At 30.9% G+C, this 20,018-nt stretch overlaps 1 protein-coding gene across 2 annotated transcripts in view; it reads right to left on the bottom strand.

Moving 5' to 3' along the window:
• pard3aa (par-3 family cell polarity regulator alpha, a) overlaps positions 1 to 20,018 on the bottom strand; it is a 588,383-nt gene that overhangs the window by 140,372 nt on the left and 427,993 nt on the right. For both annotated transcript variants that reach the window (XM_051097809.1, XM_051097810.1), the window contains one exon: positions 3,497 to 3,625. In XM_051097809.1, coding sequence (XP_050953766.1) covers positions 3,497 to 3,625 — 129 coding nt within the window. The remainder of the gene's footprint in view (positions 1 to 3,496; positions 3,626 to 20,018) is intronic.

The following is a 20,018-nucleotide window of genomic DNA, read 5'->3' as shown; positions in this document are numbered from 1 at the left end:
CGGCCCATCTCGCGTCCTCTTCTTCCCGGAGCCCCGCGGCTTGTTTTAGCGCTGCTGGATGCGTCGCCTCCAATAGCCATCAGCCGCACCTATCACCTGATCTATAATTTCATAAGTGTGTAGAAATGGCCTCGTCCCCGCGCCTCATGTAATCAATCAAAGCCCTGCTCGTGCGTGCATGTGCGCTCGCACACACGACCGTCTAACCTGTAGCACGGCGTGTAATAACACCCCTAAAAATAAGGCTGTAATTGATTTTCCTAGCTGTCAGTCTCCCTGGTGAGAGACTTTGAATATCGCATCACCACGTGGCAGCGGGGCAGATTATTATTATTATAACAGACCGATTTCCCTCAAGGATTCCCTGCTATCAACTCAAGGAAAACGGCAGAGGTGAGAAAAGGAAAAAAAAAAAAAAAACGCAGCGCACAGTAACTAAACAATACCAAAAAGGCCAATGTGGGAATCCTCCCAAAAACAAACACAGACAAAACACAAGCAGGGGTTAGCGAACGCCGTGCAGCCGGCCAGCACTTATCTCCCAACGTTCCTGCTGGTTTTTCTGCCTCTGAAGGCCCGAGGTGGTAGACGTATGAGAGCGGGGCCCTGGAAAGGCTGCTGTCTTTAGGGCAGAGCTGGCAATGTGTTGGGCCCGCAGCCAAAGCCTGATTCCCAGACCATAGTGGAGAGTGTCAGAGACAAGACAAGCGCTTAGAAATGGAGTTCAGATGTTGCTTTGAGTGGACGCAGGCTTATTGTCATCGCTGGGCCTGAGCGACGCCGCCGCTAAAGACGGGATTGTGACTATTGTTACATTTCAATTATGCAGCTTCATCAATAGAGGCTTGACAACAAAGTTCATTTGTTTTATGGGTGTATAATGTGAAGGCTGGTCCAAAAACACCATGTCACTTTTTTTTGAAAGTGACATCCAGCCTAGGAAAATTAATATTTGGCCTTTATTCAAATGTTTTATTATTAAGGATTTTATAAGTATATTGCATACATATTGCAAATAAAAAAAAAATAAAAATAAATAAATAAATAAAAAATTAAATTAAATTAAATTAAATTAAATATTGAGTATTGCCCTGGAGAATGACTGCTGGAATCAAATACAAGAAGAATAAATGAAAATTACGTATATTCTTCCATTCAAAGTATTCAAAGCATTTTGTACATAGTAAAATAATAGTTTTTGTTGTTGTTGTTGTTGTTGTTGTTGTTATTTAGTTAACAGGGACATTGTAAATTAATAAAACATTTCTGTAAATTTATTTAGTTTAGAAAAAAATTAAAATTTTGATAATTTTGATCCTGTAGTGTCATTAAACTAATGTACAGAGAGGATATTAAGAAATATCCTCTCTGTACATTAGTTTTGCCACTAGTGCACATATGAATATACACTACTGGTCTTGATTGATTGATTGATTGATTGATTTTCCTCACGCTTATCAAGGCTGGATTTTTTTTTTTAATCAAAAATACAGTGAGCACAGTAACATTGTGAAATTTTAATTCTGAAAATTCTTTAATTTTTTCTGTTGTAATATATTCTATTCTATTCTAATTCTAAATGTAATTCATTTCTTTGATGTAAATCTGAAACAATATGCTTATTCGCTGCTCAAAAAAAAATTCTGATTATTATTAATATTAAAAATAGTTGTGCTGATACATATTTGTATGGAAACACAAACAGAATTTATCTGAAATAGCAATATTTTGTAATTCTGACCTCAAACTTTTAACATTTAATCAGTAGTCTACATATAAAAATAATCAATTATATTATATTACATTATATTCTTATGACTATTTAGTAAATGATTACAAAGCTAATTATTTGTATGAAATATATATAAATATATATATATATATATATATATATATATATACATACATACATATATATATATATATATATATATTTGTATGAGAAAGTATCTTTAGAAATTGTATCTTTAGAAAAAATATATGATGTAAATGATGACAGAATTTCATTTTTGAGGCAGTGAACTATCCCTTTAATGTTTTTATTATTATTAATGGTTTTTTTTTTTTGTTATTAATAAATTTATTTTTTAATGAAATGATACTCTAAATAAGAAACTAAATCTGCAAGCAAGTGGCGGTAAATGTATTTATGAGTCATTCACTCATTTGATTTGATTCGTTCAAATGGCTGATTCATTCAGGAATTAAGTAAATGGCTCTCTTTATAAAAGTGCTTTGATTCACTGATTCACACGATTCATTCAAAACACGGATTCATTCAGAAACTAAACATCGCTGTGTTGCAGGGAGAGGCACAACAATTCTGCTATGTCTACAAAGGTAATGTCTCTATACACTGACCAAAAATTTTAAACGCAACACTTTTGTTTTTGCCCCCATTTTTCACATTTTATAGTGGCCCTTTATTGTGGTCAGCCTAAGGCACACCTGTGCAATAATCATGCTGTCTCTAATCAGCATCTTGATATGCCACACCTGTGAGGTGGATGGATTATCTCGGCAAAGGAGAAGTGCTCACTAACACAGATTTAGACAGATTTGTCAACAATATTTGAGAGAAATAAACTTTTTGTGTACATAGAAAAAGTCTTAGATCTTTGAGCTCAGCTCATGAAAAATGGGGGCAAAAACAAAAGTGTTGCGTTTATAATTTTGGTCAGTGTAGAAATATGAGACAAAACTCATACAGGGGCATTTTTTTGCACCAATATCTTGAATTTTATGGCATAACTGCATTTATAGAGTTGTTGCCCTGCATCATATTTGTCAACAGTCAACTATGAAATATAACATGATGTACAGGTGTGGGGGTGGTGCTTTAATCACGTCTTTATTTTATTTTTTTCAGAACTAATTCATTAAGTTAACATATTAAACTGACAGCCCTAATAATAATCTGTATAGAGGCAGAATTTTGCATTAGTGCTCTTTACTAGTGTTACTGCATTCAAAATAGATCTTGTTAGTCAAAATAAAGCTGAAATAAAATATAACTGTTTGATGAAAAAACTTAAATATGATATTAGATTACATATAAACATGTATTTCCATTTAAAATTGCTGCTCTGCTTGTACCCATCTTTGTGAAAGGGAAAAGAACATCTGCCTAGAAACAACATCACTGATAATTTGAGAGACAGGAAGCTGAAATGACAGTAAAAAAAAACAAAAAACACCATCCCTTTCATTCAGCCCCTCACTAAGGGCCTCCATTTAGCCCACAGCCCAAAAGAACCTCCATTATCAGGTTGGTTCCTTCCGTTCAGATGCACAAAAGAAACAAACAATCCATACGTGATCAATTTAATGTGCTGTTATAAAAGCTCTCAACCGTTTACACCAATGACATCTAAGAGCTTTCCCAGAACTTTTACCTCTCCGGACCCCATTTACTTAATTAGACAGTTTGCTAATTTCCCGGGCAGCGCTGGTTAATTGAGAGGCTTTTTACGGGGATCGGGACGCAGCCGCTCACCTCTCCTGCTCCAGCCTCATCCTCTGCGTCTCCTCTTCGGTGGCCTGAGTTTCCTCCATCTTGCTCTTGCTGGACCCTTTCCGCTCCATCTTGTCTCCCGGCCTCTCGTCTTTGCGGTTTTTGCCGAACCTGCGGCGGAAGAGACAGAGTGTGGGATGAATTCAGACGGACTTCTAGATTGGTTGTGTTTAAGGTGGTTATAGGAATAAAGTGTTCTTTCTTTCTTTGTCTTTTCAATAAGAGCACTGGTATACCTAAAGGAAATTAAACTGTCAGTATACTTGACGTATCAAAGAGAGGAACGGCCAAGTATGACAATGTATCCCTTCACACCTCCACCAAAAAGACTGCAATATAAAAACTATCATCTTATTTTTAATAAAAAGTAGCAGGTAACTTAAATAACACTACTTTATGCATGTTTCCAAATTCTGTGAAATAAAGTAGCATTAGAAACGCCTGTCAATAATAAAGCTTTAACTTTAAAACTGGAAACTGAGCAACAGTGCAGCTTTATGGAATCAATTCTAACCTATTTCACCAGTATATAAAAAAAACAAATAAATAAAAATAGCATTTGATTGAACTAATTGTACACTGTAAAAACAAATATTATAAATAAATAATATAGTATTACTAAAATGAAATGAAATGAAATGAAATGAAATGAAATTTAAATTAAATTAAATAATACTGGGTTACAATAAGGCATTTACAATGGAAGTGAATGGGCCTATTGAAATGGATAAACTGTTTCACAATATGCATGTTATAAATAAATAAATAAATTTATCTATTGTATTATTACTAAATGAATAATAAAATAAAATACAATAAAATAAAATAAAATAAAATACTGCGTTACAATAATGCATTTACAATGTAAGTGAATGGGACCAATTCATAAATGGTTTCACTATATGCATGTTTAAATAAATAAATAAATAAATAAATAGTCTTAACTAGCATTTGATTGAACAAATTTTACGCCAGTAGAAATTCATCTCTTTTGACAGTATTTGTGGCAGTATTTTGTTAATTACCACAAAATTAGTGTCCACTTAAACAAACAAACAAACAAATATTATAACTAACTAACCAACTAACTAACTAAATAAATAAATATTATATTATTACTAAATTAATAATAAAATAAAATGAAACAAAAAAAATAATAAAATAAAATAAAATAAAATAAAATGAAATAAAATAAAATAAAATACTGCGTTACAATAATGCATTTACAATGGAAGTGAATGGGGCCAATTCATAAACAGTTTCAAATAAATAAATAAATAAATAAATAAGTAAATAAATAGATAGATTAGTCTTAACTAGCATTTGATTTTATTTGAACAAATTTTACTCCAGTAGAAATGTATCTCTTTTAATCAGTATTTGTGGCATAATAACAGCAACAATAATAATGACAAAATTAGTGTCCATTTAAAAATAAATAAATAAATAAAAATTAAGTTATTACTGAATTAATAAAATCAAATTACATTTAAAATAAATTAAAATAAAATAATCTGAGTTACAATAAGGCATTTACAATGGAAATGAATTTAAAAAAATATGCATGGTAACAATTTTAGTTAAAGATTATTTTTTTCATCATCTGAAATGTCCTGTGTTTGTTGTAAAGTGAGAGGAACTAAAATACATGTTTTTAGTATTTATCGTGCTTGTAAATGTTTTGTTTCATTATCAGTATTTTACATCATTTTTGAATGCAATAACAAAAAGTTTCTTATAATCCAGTGTGATTTACCATGTTTTTTTTTCCCCTCAATAATGTAATTTTGACCCAGTATGATTTATTTTTACATTTGGACCGCAAATGCAAAGATTTAGACATGTTTTGCAGCTTAAACGGTGCATAAACGAAGTTTAAACAGAAGAATTGTATATTACTAAAATTGGCTTCATTCATTTCCTTTGTTGTTTTTATTTTTTGGCAATCAAAATTAAAGCACGATCACATTAGCAAAACTATGGCAAAATTTTGTGGGTAAAGAATGTCCATGGTCAAACACTGCTTACTCGGATCATCTGCTTAAGCAGCTTTATATTAACGCAGTAAATTTACATGCTGAAAAAAAACAACAAACATAAATCTGATGCACAATCTGTGTGAGAAACCCCTCCAGACTGAACAGATTCCTATTGAGAAGACTTTTGTAAATGGCAAATGTGACTTTATCCTTGTGCCGCAAATGCTTAACTTCACAATATTCCTTTAAGGAGACTCACAGCATGAACTCTTACCCTGGTTGGCAGTAACTTGACAGAATTAACAGGAAGTGAGTAAGCACAGATAAGAGATAAAGTTTAGTATATAGGCCTATGTGTAGTATATGTGTGTTATCAGTCCCCAAAGACATTACCCGACTAACTTCCTCAACCATTGTCCCTTCCTGATTGAAATCTTAAATCGTTACACTGTCCAGCCTTTAGACAGGATGTAGTACAGACGGGCTTCTCAGTCAATGGAACAACACCGCGTCATTATCAACAGCCGCTTTCTGGGACCCCAAGTCCTCAAGGCACGTCTGTGATGTCATTTCCTGCAGACAAGTGCGACTAGTAGCTTGTGTGAGTCAAAGCAAGACCCGTAACATACATTTCCAATAGTTTCATGTGTGTACAGAAATACTGCAGGCCATAATCAAATTTTCTGCAAATAAAGCAGTGTACAAATCCGTGGGGCGACAATATGAATTAGTGCGTCCAATAAAACTACATTTCTATTCAATGAAAGCAATCATTTTTATTGAGCGAGTTGATTTCTCGTGATGCCTCCGTACAAGTACGAATGTGCATTGATTAGAAAACAGATTGATTACCAAACAAAAACTCTTTTCTACACTGTAAAATATGCAAATGCATATTTTCCAGTTTGCAAAACATTTTGAGTCTTAAATACAAAAAAAATGCTCTTTTCTTGAAACAACATAAAAAACCCTGTCAGACCAACAAAATTACCCCAAATGTTGTCCCAACCAGTCAAACACAGTTGTCTGAACAAAGAATTTCATATTGTTGAAATGTTAAGGTTTTGTAAGTTCCCAGCATGCAGTGCAGCATTAAGGCAATGTTGTCTACATATCAGACTAAGTAATCTATTAAGGTTTCTATAACAATTCACTATTTGTCACTTGTAAATAAACAAAAAACTGATACTTAAAAAAATAAATTACCTCAACAACAGTACTTCACTGTAAAAAACAATTTGTTGATTCAACTTAAAATAATTTGTTACCCGGCTGCCTTAAAATTTTAAGTTCAGTCAACTTGAAATGTTAAGTTGTAAGTGACAACTTAGATATTTGAGTTGATTCAACTTAAAATTTGAAGGCAGTTGGGTAACAAGCCCAGCTTTTAAGTTTAACAAACCAAATTTTGGTTTAGTCAACTCAAATACAGTATTTCACAAAAATAAGTACACCCCTTACATTTCAGAAATGTTTTTAGTATATCTTCTTAAGGAACAGTACTATAGAAATGAAACTTGGATATATTTTAGAGCAGTCAATGGGCAGCTTGTATAGCAGTGTATATTTACTGTCCCCTGAAAATAACTCAACATACAGTCATTATTGTCAAAACAACTGGCAACAAAAGTGAGCACATCCTAAGTGATAACAGCACTATGTTATTTAACCATGCAAAGCCAAATGTCCATTCATCATGTTCATGTTTTTGTCTCGACAGGACCATACAAAGTTGTGTATCTTGTATTAGAGCAGTTAAAATTTGGTGCTTTGAGTACAATTCTCTCATACTGACCACTGGATGTTCAACAAGGCACCTCATGGCAAAGAACTCTCTGAAGATTTGAGAATTAGAATTGTTGCTCTCCACAAAGATGGCCTAGGCTATAAGAGGTTCAGTAACAACCTGAAACTGAGTTACAGTATTGTGGCCAGGGTCATACAGAGGTTTTCCAAGACGCGTTCCGTTCGGAATAGGCCTCGCAAGGTCGATCAACAAAGTCGAATACTCGTTCTGTGCGTCAGGTGCAGAACCTATTGAGCACCTACGGGGCATCCTCAAGCGGAAGGTGGAGAAGTACCATGTGTCGAACATCCAGCAGCTCCATAATGTCATTATAGAGGATTTGAAGAGGATCCCAGCAACAACCTGTGCATCTCTGGTGAACTCCATGTGCAGAATGATTAAGGCAGTGCTATATAACAATGGTGCTAACACAAAATATTGACACTTTGGAATCAGTTCACTTAGGGTGTGCTCACTTTTGTTGCCAGCTGTTTTGACACTAATGGCTGTATGTTGAGTTATTTTTAGGGGACAGTAAATATACACTGCTATACAAGTTGCACATTGACTACTCTAAAATATATCCAAGTTCTATAGTATTGTCCCTCCAGAAGATATACTAAAATGATTGCTGAAATGTGAGGGGTGTACTCACTATGGTGAGATACTGTATCTAAGTTGTCACTTAGTACAACTTAACATTTCAAGTTGACTAAACTTATTTGAGTTGACTGAACTTAAAATTACGGCAGCAGGTAACAAATTATTTTAAGTTCACTCAACTTTTCTTCGTTTTTTTTTTTACAGTGTTGTCATTTCAGTTGCTGTGACTTTTTCTATTAGCAAAATAAATCAGCATTGCATGAACAAACAAATGTATGCTGGCTAAACAAAGTATCTTTACTGAGAAAAACTAAAAAGCTATTGCTGAGAGAACTCAAAAGTCTTACTGCATCAAGGTGCCTTACTTTTTAAAGTTTGCTCAACTGTTTATTTTTTACAGTGTATAGTCAGCGAATGGATGTGTGACATCACATGCTCTCGATTTCCCAAAAATCCCATTTCTGCAGTAAACTAACCACCGTAACCCCATGTTTATTTTCTTAACTCTGCCGCCAAGGTTCACCGGAGACCACAAGAACACAAACTTTCCCCCTAAACTCACCCGAATTACCTCAGACGGCTTGATTTAGGGCCAGCGGACTGAATATATATTCATGAAATGGGAACCCCTTTTCCCCAAGTATGTTTATTGTTCTGTTTTCCACAGGCTGCTCCGGCGCCCCTTGATCCGGCACGGGATTGTGGGAGATATTCTCTTTCGGTTACATAAGCGTCAAAAAGCCAAACTTTCCACGTTTGTCCCCTGGATACTGTACATTACCTGATTAATTAATCAACAAATGGCCCGGGTCTAGGCGTAAAAGTCCGCCGCGCGCATGCTAATAACGGCGAGGCTCAATCTATCACGGCTCGCGCTGACAGCCCGCCGTACATCTCAAGGACTTTTTCATTAACTCTCCTTAAATAATCTTCCTTTTCAGCATGTGTCTCTCCGCAGCCCGGCCCTCTCTTAAAACGACACGTAGAGAGATACGTCAAAGGATTTCGGAAATTAATCTATTTCAAACTTCTAAGGCACGCAAACAAGGTCAAAAGCGACTCTTTGGCTCTTTCTAAGCATTGTGGGTTTCCTGTGGGCCGAATGCGGATTCTTTAACCCTTACAGTAAAACTCCGGCGGGAGTCAACGTCAATTTGCAGATGAAATGGACCGAGGCCGTAGCGTCGAAGCGTCTCTGGGGAACGAGCGCAGGAGTTTATTCATCTCCACAATGCCTGAGGCTTTAAGTGTAATTGTCATTAACAAATGGAGGCTGAAACTACAGAGACTCTGTAATGAACAACACCACTGGGTTGTGTTTGATGTGCAAACAGTACTTCTGTGACCTGTGGGATGGGAGCGAGTCTCCCAGTTCACTTCGTTCGTTTTGCTAAACATGGAAACTAATACACTCTGGCACGCTCCCTAGACCTCACATCGAGAGTTTGTTTTCACCATCAATCATCTCTACAAGAACCTGATATAAGGACCCCAAGAAATGGATTGACGAGTAGTTGCCCGTCTCAAATTCGGATACATTTTGATTATAAATCTGAAATTAAAAATGTTACATTTTGATGTGTACACACTAAAAAATATATATTTCTACAATTTGTTATCATTAATTAAAATTCAACATTAGGATAAGCAATAATGTGTTTTTTTTTCATCTTAAAAAAAAATAGTGTAAGTGTTCGTGCTAGACTTAAATTGAAAGTTAAACTGGATATTGAAGTTATCTCAAAGATTTGAAGTTGTTATAATTAATTGCAGCCACATTTATTTATTTATTTATTTTGCAAAACAGTTTAAAGTATAAATATTTTTGGTTGAAATTCCGTGGAAAAGTATTGCATGTTTTTGTATTTGCGTATATTTTTTAATAGTGAATTATGTAAAATTTTAGAACAAGAGTATAAGAACAACAGCGAAAAACATCAGTCAAAAGCAACAACTCCAATTTTATGGGGTTTTAAGTAAACCAATTCTCTTTGCATTCACACTGTATTTAAGAGTAAACTCACATCTCTTTTTGATGATATGGTTTCACACCACTTTCCATTCACACTGTGGTTTTGTAAAACCCAGAGGAATTTTTAAGTAGATTTAATAAATAAATAAATAAATAAATAAATAACTCAATCAATCAATCAATCAATAGACAGAAATGTTGCATTGATAAATAACTGAAATAAAATAAGTTGAAGCACTAAAATTAGTTATTATTGTTAACTAAAATGACTATAATTAGTTTGTTTATTGAAATAATACTACTACTACTACTACTACTACTACTACTAATAATAATAAACTAGATTAAAAATGTAAAAATTAAAAACAGAAATGTTGCATTGACAAATAACTGAAATAAAATAAGCTGAAGCACTAAAATGAGTCATAATTGTTAACTAAAATGAATGAAAAATAGTTTGATGAATAATTTCTACAATTATTAATAATATATTATATATAATTATATTAATAATAAACTCTATAAAAAATTGAAACTTAAAACAGGAATGTTGAATTGACAAATAACTGAAATCACTAAAATAAGTTTTTACTGGTAACTATAATTGCTAAAAATAGTTTGTGTTCAAGCTGGGAAAAAAAATAATAATAAAACTAGATTAAAAATAAAAACTTAAAATTGTTATTATTGTTAATTAAAATGACCATAATTAGTTTGCGTTAACTGAAATAATAATAATGACAATAATAATAACAATAATAATAATAAACTAGATAAAAAGTTAAACTTAGAAATGTTGCATTGACAAATAACTGAAATAAAATAAGCTGAAGCACTAAAATGAGTCATTATTGTTAACTAAAATGACTATAATTAGTTTGTGTTCATTTAATAATAATAATAATAATACTATTAATAATAATTAATAATAATAAACTAGATAAAAATTAAAACTTAAAAAAATTGAATTTTTGCATTGACAAATAACTGAAATAAAACAAGCACTAAAGTGAGTCATTATTGTTAACTAAAATTAATGAAAAATAGTTTGATTAATAAATATTATTAAAGATGATTAATAATATATTATATATAATATTTAATAATAAACTAGATAAAAAATGTAAACTTAAAATAGAAATGTTGCATTGACAAATACCTGAAATCACTATGAGTTGTTACTGTTAACTATAATTACTAAAAATAGTTCATGTTCATTAAAATAAAGCTGGAATAACATAATAATAATAATAATATTAATATTAATAATAATAATAATAATAATAATAATAATAATAATAAAACAAATTTGAAAAATTATATATATATATAGAGAGAGAGAGAGAGAGAGAGAGAGAGAGAACTGAAAAAAATTGAAAAGCACATAAAACTCTGAAAACTTGAAATTAAATAAAAATGGAAAAATATAAAAATAAAAGCTAATTTAAAATATTAATAAGAATTAGAATATTATACACTAAAATAACACTGCCTTCACGTGAATTCAACCACATCCTGAAACGCTCTTTGATGGTTTGCTTTAGAGCTGAGTTTGGTTGTTGTGTTTATATATTACACAAGCCAAAATTTCTGCTAAAATTCTGAAAGCCCCTAAAAGCTCCTAATTATCTGACACAGACGAATCTGTAGAGCCAGAATATGTTTTTACCACACATGGGCATCGGACAGGACCGGCCCCGACAGCTCCTGTGTGATCGATGCAGGCCAGAGCAAACGATCTGAACAATCCCTAATAGCTCCAGCGCTATTTTCTTGTCTACACTACACAGAAACAGAACGTGCTGAATGGCGGCAACATAATTAAGTGGTAAACGAATCGGAGACAGCACAATACGACAGACAATGTTCTCTGTCCTTTTGTTCTTCGGCTGAATGAGCCTGAATCACTGCTATTGGTTTTGGCTGGCGCTGTGTTGGCAGAGCCGACAGTGAGACGGGCCGTCAGCGGGTCACACTCAATGTCACCCGTAATAACGGACGAATCTGGACTCGACGGTAGGTGAACAGTCTATTTGTGGAGAAGTTTTAAAGCTGTTTGCTCTGGCCCTCGAGGTCAGTTTACCACACACACACACACACACACACAATGACTTCCCTGTCAGTGATACAGCGCTCAAAATCTAGCATGTACACTATATACCACAATTCCTTTTACTTTCATAAATTCACTTCAACCTTTTTTTGTTTTTTGGTGTAAGGTGAGCAGGTTTGTACGGCATTCACACACACACACACACACTGACTTCATCATAAAGTGTGGTCTCCAGTATCCAGAGCACAAAAGTACAGTTTAATGGGCCATCACTAAGCATCTCTCCCCTCTGCTCTTCTGACAGCCATGAGTAATGAGCACCTAAACACCTGCCGGCTTCAAACACACACTCTCACACACACACACACACACACACGCCTGTGCATGAGAGAGAGAGAGAGAGAGGGGGAACACTCCACCTCACACACACACACACACACACACACACACATTTGTTTTTCTATCACGGCGGGACCTCCCATATACTTCTGCTTCTTAAACCAAACACATTATAATTACTACACCTTTCCCTACAGCTCCTGTTGTTTCTTATGTGTGAACTACAACCTCTGGCATGTTTGAAAGAGCGCAGGAATAGCATATTTACACATTTACTCACACTATTTTTGTACTGTGTAGTAAGCATGCTATGCAAATTTAGTAGGTCATGCAGGTATTCAACATAGAAACTAGAAAAATGTGATGTAGAAACAATTTTCACTCAGGAACTGCTAGTAAAAATTGCAATATTGCAACTGGACTAAATGTTAAATGTTAAAGGAGAATGACTAGAGATATATTATATAGTAAATAATAATCTTTATTTTTGTGTGTGTGTGGTTAAAATGGAAAATAAAAGCATAATATATATATTATATATATATATATATATATATAAATCAATGATTTTACTTTAAATATTTTATTCATTTAAATTATCTAAAAAACAGCAAGTAAAAAAAAGATAAAAACAATGCATTTAATTATTATGATACATTTTTTCATTTAAATTATTATAATTATTATTATTATTATTATTATTAAAGTATTTAAATTAAAAACATTATGCTAAAAAGAAAAAAATGCATTAAATGTGATAATTTTATTTTACATGATTTAAATAATTTAAAAACAACAAGTTAAAAAAGAATAAAATAATGCACTGAATTATTGTGATTAATTGCTTTATTGTAAATATTTATTTTATTGATTTACAAAAAAAATGTGTCTGTATATATTAAAAAGCAGTTATTTTACTTTAAATAATGTATTTATTTAAATTATCTAAAAAACAGCAAGTTAAAAAAGATAAATCCAATCCATTAAATTATTATGATTAATTACTTTATTTTAAATATTATATTTTATTGATTTAAAAAAAGTGTGTATACATTTCTATGTGAATATCTGTTAAATTGTAATTTATTCCTGTGATTAAAGCTGAATTTTCAGTCTTTTTTTTTTGTTGTAAAATGTTGTAAATAATACTTACGTGTAGTTAAAATGGAAAATAACAGCATTAATATATATAATGTTTTATTAAATCATTAATTTTGCTTCAAAAAATATATTCATTTAAATAATCTAAAAAACAGAAAATTATGATTAATTATTTTATTTTAAATAACTAATTTTATTTAGATGATTAAAAAACAGCAAGTTAAAAAGACAAACTGAAGGCATTATTTAGTGTGATTATTTTATTTAAATAATTATTTCAATTAAAAACAGTATGTTTTAAAATGTGATCATTTTATTTTAAATGATTTATTTAAATGATTTATTTAATATTACTAAAAACCAGTAATATTAAAATGGTCATTTTCATTCATTTATTTTATTATTTGTACTGATTTAAATATAATATATATGTGTGTATATTATTGTGAAATTTAAAATAGCTGCTTTCTGTGCAAATATCTGTTAAAATGTAATTTATTTGTGTGATCAAAGCTGAATTTTCATCATCATTTCTCCAGTGTAACATGATCGTTCAGAAATCATTCTAATATGCTGATTTGCTGATTATTATAAACGTCATTTGTGATCAATTTAATGCATCCTTGCTAAATAAATGTATTAATTTCTAAAAATGTCTAAATAAATAAATACAATTAAAAATTAAACATACTGAGCCCAAACTTTTTAATAGTAGTGTATGTTTGTAAAAAAAAAAAAAAAAAAGAAAAAAAAAAACTACACAAACTGCAACCATGTTTCTCACAGCACGACATTACATTCTGCACAGTATTCTTGTAGATATCCTACTGTATCTATTATTTAGTCACGTTATGTTGCTGTTTTCCGCACTGGGAGCATGAGAAAGGCAGGTTTTTCAGTTTTTACTATTTTCAGAGTATTTTTGTTTCCACAAGGTTGCACAAAGGACCAAACTGTATGTACACAAACCCACCCCAATTACACCTTCAGCTCAGAATCACAGATTTTACTCAATCAAGGCCTCGTATAGCAGTAACTGCACCCGTCAAGGCAAAAGGCAATCGAGTTTTAATGCTCAACAAAACGTGAGTTTACCCAAAGGACCGTGCTATTATAGTCAACAACCCACGTGTGCGGCTGAATAATGTCGTCTCCTCAATCACACCTTCATCTCTGTCACCAGCGCTGTCACAGCTAGCATTTCAGCACACAAAGCAATGCATTACAATGGCCTGTTTACACTGCAGAGACGTGACACGGGACGCCGGTGTCTACAGCAATCACAACACGCAACAATTTATACATCGCATTCCCAAACCAATGCGCGTGTGATGAAGGTTTGTGACCTTTCATGTGCAAATATGCATTTGATATTGAAAACTGTGCCATCCATAATTTAAATAATTATTTTATTTAAAAAAAGAATACAAAAAGGAAATATTAATGCATTAAATTAGTCACATTCATTATTTTTACTTTAAATAATTAATTAAATGTATGAATTTCTACCTAACAAATAGCAAGTAAAAAGTGATTTTTTTATTTTGAATAACAAATTTTATTTCAATTATTAAAAACAGCAAGTTAAAAAAAGACAAACTAAATGCATTATTTAGTGTGATTATTTTATTAAAACAGTGTGTTAAAAAAACAATGCATTAAATTATTGTTAAAAATGACTTTAGTATCAATATTTTATTTTATTCATTCATTTATTCAAGTTAGAAATGCTGGTTTTAATGCATCAATTTAGTACAATTCATTACTTTAAATAATTATTTCATTTATATACATTATTTAGTATGATTATTTTATTTTAAATTATTTATTTAAATTATTTAAAACAGTGTGTTAAAAAGAAAAAAGTAATGCATGAAATTATTGTTATTACCTTATTTTAAATATTTTATTTTATTTATTTAAAACAAGTATGAAATGTTGGTTTTCATGCATTAATTTAGCACAATTCATTATTTTACACACAAGACAAACTAAATGCAATATTTAGTGTGATTATTTTATTTTAAATGATTTATTTAAATTATTTAAAACTGTTAAAAAAAAGTAATGCATCAAATGATTGTGATTAATTGTCTTACTATAAATATTTTATTTTATCCATTTAAAAACAAGTTTGAAATGTTGGTTTTAATGCATTAATTTAGTACAATTCATTATTTTAAATAATTATTCCATTTATATGCATTAGTGTGATTATTTTATTTTAATAATTATTTAATTTAAATTACTTAATTTTAATTTGAACAGCATGTTAAAAATTAAAAAAAATAAAATAAAATATAAATAAAAATAAAGCATTCAGTGTGATTATTTTATTTTTAATTACTTACTCAAATACTTTAAAACCAGCACGTTAAATAAAAAAATATGAACTAATTTACTGTGATTAACTGCTTTATTTTAAATATTTTATTTTATTCATTAAAACAACATGTCATTTTAATGCATTATTTTGGTACAATTCATTATTTTAAATAATTATTAAATTTAAATGCCAACAAAGTTACCAGTTAAAAAAAGAAAATATGCAATGAACTGATTTACTGTGATCATTTAATTTAAAATAATTCATTTTTTTAAACAGCAAATAAAAAAGTCACTGTTAAATTGAATTTAATTATTTTATTTAATTTCATTTCATTTAATATGATGAATTATTTTATTTAAATATTGAATGTTATTTAAATTATATTTATATTTAATTAAAAAATATATACTTTATTTAAATGATTTTAAATAAAACAGCAAGGTAAACAAGCATGAACATATGTACATACGTTTTAATTTTGTTTTGTCCTAAAAACAGTAGTTGATGAATGACAGCCAATATATAGATAGATAGATAGACAGACAGATAGTTAAGTTGTAACATCATCTTCCATTCACTGCTGTTGTGACATGGTTTATATTTTGCTTTTATGTGAACGGTACCTCAGCTGTATTGATTTACAGAGCAGTAATGTACCTTAGGCTCCAGCAGACCCTCATTATTGTGTCTAAAAGACAAGAGGTCTGACATTACGGTCGTAGATGGACAGACGGACCCGAACCCCGCCGCTCTAAACTACAGGATATTGCTCTGTTAGAAAGGCTAAGATGGAGACATTAAGAAAGGAATGGCTGAAACTGCCGGTAATACTCAGAGGTAAGTCGTGTTCCCAAACACTCTGAGCAGGGAACGCCATACGAGTCTTACTTTATATCCCGTTCCTACAGTAAATGACCAGGGTCGTTAAACAGCCAAAGAGCAGCAGGTCAGACCAAATGGAGTCAGGTAAGTACGAGTCAGTCTCTCTAGAATCGCAACAGAGATGCCATGAAGAAATCAAACACACTATCAGAGAGACAGAGTGAACCCATTACAACAAATACAAGCGAAAATAAGGAGCAATCAAAAAGGAGAATAAAAAGGAAAAAAAATATAATGGTAACACCAACCTGCGTCTTATTTGCTGAATGAAATGCAATACTTGATTCTTACTAATTCTGGGGTGCCGATTACAAAATAGTGTTTCTCTCATAAAATATGATGCATTTTCCATTTCGACAGCCATTTTTAAGGTGAAGAAGTCTTTGGGTGTTTATTGCATTCACACATGCACAAAAAATTACAGATTTTGCAAAAAAAAAAAAAAAAAAAAAAAAAAAAAAAATATATATATATATATATATATATATATATATATATATATGTATATATATATATATATATATATATATGTATATATATATATATATATATATATATATATATATATATATATATATATATATAAAACTAATAATAAAACAAATAAAGAAAAAGCTTATTTATTTATAAAGTTGTGTTTATGTGATTATTTTAAAAAATTTTAATTTAAATAATCTAAAAATATATAAATAAAAATGTAATTAATTCAATTATTTTATTTTAAATAATTTATTTTATTTAATAAGACAAGTTAAAATACATCAAGCTTAATGCATTCTTTTAATGTAATTAGTTATTTTAATTTATTTTAATTATTAGAAAACAGCAAGTTCAAAAAATGCATTAACTTAAATATTTTTTTAAATAATTTATTTTATTTAAATGATTAAAAAAAAAAAAAAAAGACAAGTAATCATTTTAAAAAAAAAGTTATATTTGGAAAAACATATATATAAATGTTAAATGTAAAGCATTAATAAAAATAAGCTCCAAAAATAAATAAAATATAAATAAAATAAAATAAAAATAAATGTCAGGAGTTGCAGAAAATCTTCACAAAATTTTCTATCACTGTTTTAATTGCTTTGTTTTTAGAGAAATTTGATCACTTTCAGATGATGTGTATGTGTATGTACATGTTTATTTGTCTTGCTGTTTTATTTAAATAATTTAAATAAAACAAAAATTATTATTCAAACTAATGCATAATTTTTTTTACCTTTTTTTTAATAATTTACATACAATACATTTAATATTTAAAATAAATAATCACATTAAATCAAACAATTAAATTCATTTTAAAAATCATTATTTTCTATTGATAATTTCAAACTCAGCATAATCACGTTTTGTTAATATTATTTTATTATTTTATATTTATTCAAATAATTTAAAAACAGCAAGTTAAATAAAAATTACCATGCTTAATTACTTTATTTCAAATATTTTATTTTTATTATTTTATTTTTATTTTTTATCATTTTTTATCATTTAAATGATTACAAAAACAACCAGTTAAAAAAAAAGGAAAGGAAAAATGCAATGCATTGATTTATTGAGATTATTAAATTTTAAATAATGTATTTCATTTAAAAAAAACAGTTAATAAAAAGTCAGTGTTAATTTTAATTTAATTTCATTAATTTAATTTAATTTAATTGTTATTTAATTTAATTTAGTGTGATGAATTCATTTATTTAAATATTGAATGTAATTTAAATTATTTTAAAAACAGAGAGTTAAAAATAGTAAATAATTTATTCTTTTTATTATTTTATTTTAAAATAAATTGTTTTATTTAAATGGTTTAAAATTTTAAATTTAAGACAGGGATGTGTAATAATAATAATAATAATAATAATAATAGAAATAGAAATAGAATTCTTTATAATACATTCAGATGTTTTAGTTTTTAAATATATTTCTGAATTTTTTTAATTCACAGGTGACATTCACCCAGATATATGCTTTCTGGAAATGCCACATATAATATTTCCACCACAAAAAATAAAATCTTGACACACGCTCCTTCATTTCTCTCTCTTCTATTGTAAACGGCCCTTCAGAGCAAAAGCCGGGGCCGTTCTGCTCCTCAGTCGACAGCCACATGTAATTTTAAAATCTCCTTGTTAGGGTGGAGAAGTAAAGAAAGCTGGACGCGTTCGCTCTTCCTGTTCCTCCCAAGCCGAGGTTGTTCACTCAAGGGCAAAGAGGGGCAGAAATCACAGCCAGCGCTGAAAGACGGCCGCTAATATCTAATTAGGAAGACAGAGACAAAACGAATGAAGGAAAGTGCAGGAGTATCAAGTGCCTCTCCAAATTTCCCTAGCCTTTAGTACTTATCCCATGTTAATGGGTACATCATTATTATATGCCCGAGTCGCTACATCGTCGCCGTTGCCCGGACGACAAGCTCTGTTGTTTATAGCGATGTCATGTGCCAAAGCCGGCGATTACGCCGCTCCCCACGGACCTCATTATCCCTGACCTCTAACGCCACACTGCCATCCGCGACGGAGGAGGTGCGAAAACGATGGCGCTTTTTAACGGCAAATGAAGATATTCCAGCCTTGAGGCTTCTACTCGGCAAAGAAGACGTAGGATTGACGGACACTTTGGATCGCACATGCTCGAGTGTCGCTTCTCAAGAAGGATGTCAATCGAGTTAAAATCCAGGCGTCGTTATTTCTGTGGTCTGAATTAGAAAGAGGCGCTCCTGGGGCGCGGGGTTATGGTGAACGTCCACTTGATGAATATATTCATGATATCTCTGCTGGAATCCGGAGGGGGATTTTAATGGAAAAGGCATTTTACACATCCTCTGTGTGTGTACATGTGTATGGACATCATAAATATATGCAGCTTTAACCAATTTACGGGATTCCCTAGAGGCTAAATAGATTGAAGGGATATTGGTCACAGAAAAACCCAAGGAGAACACAACTAGATTTGCATTTCCAAGAGGAAATGCCATTGTTTGCAAGGCGGCAAAACAAGAGAGACGTGAAACACATGCTCAGCTTTGGGTTACCAGGGGCAGTTGTCAAATAAACACATTTTCTGACTGTACAACATTTTACTACAGAATATCATGACAATGGAAAGTTCTTATGGAAAGTAATTGCGAGTTAACATCTCGCTGTTCTGACCTTTTATCTCAGAATTGCTATTTTGTATCTTGTAATTCTGAGAAAACAGTTTGATTTGCAAGATCTAAGCTCAAAATTGCAAGCTGTAAACTTGCAAGACGTAAACGCACAATTTGAAAAGAAAAATCTAAATTGTTTGAATAAACTCAAACGTCAATAAAAAAGTCAGAATTCTGAGATAAAACATTACATTTATGCATTTTTCTGTTCAATGGCAGAAACAAGCTTTCATAACTGTTGGCTGAAAACAAAACAACCAAACAAAACCAAACAACAACAAAACAGCAAACCAAGTTAAAAAAAAAAAAAAA

This window comes from Labeo rohita, chromosome 24, assembly GCF_022985175.1.
Source record: "Labeo rohita strain BAU-BD-2019 chromosome 24, IGBB_LRoh.1.0, whole genome shotgun sequence".
Classification (NCBI taxonomy): domain Eukaryota; kingdom Metazoa; phylum Chordata; class Actinopteri; order Cypriniformes; family Cyprinidae; genus Labeo; species Labeo rohita.
Note: the sequence above shows the minus strand (reverse complement) of the source record. Positions and strands in the feature narration are given on the sequence as shown.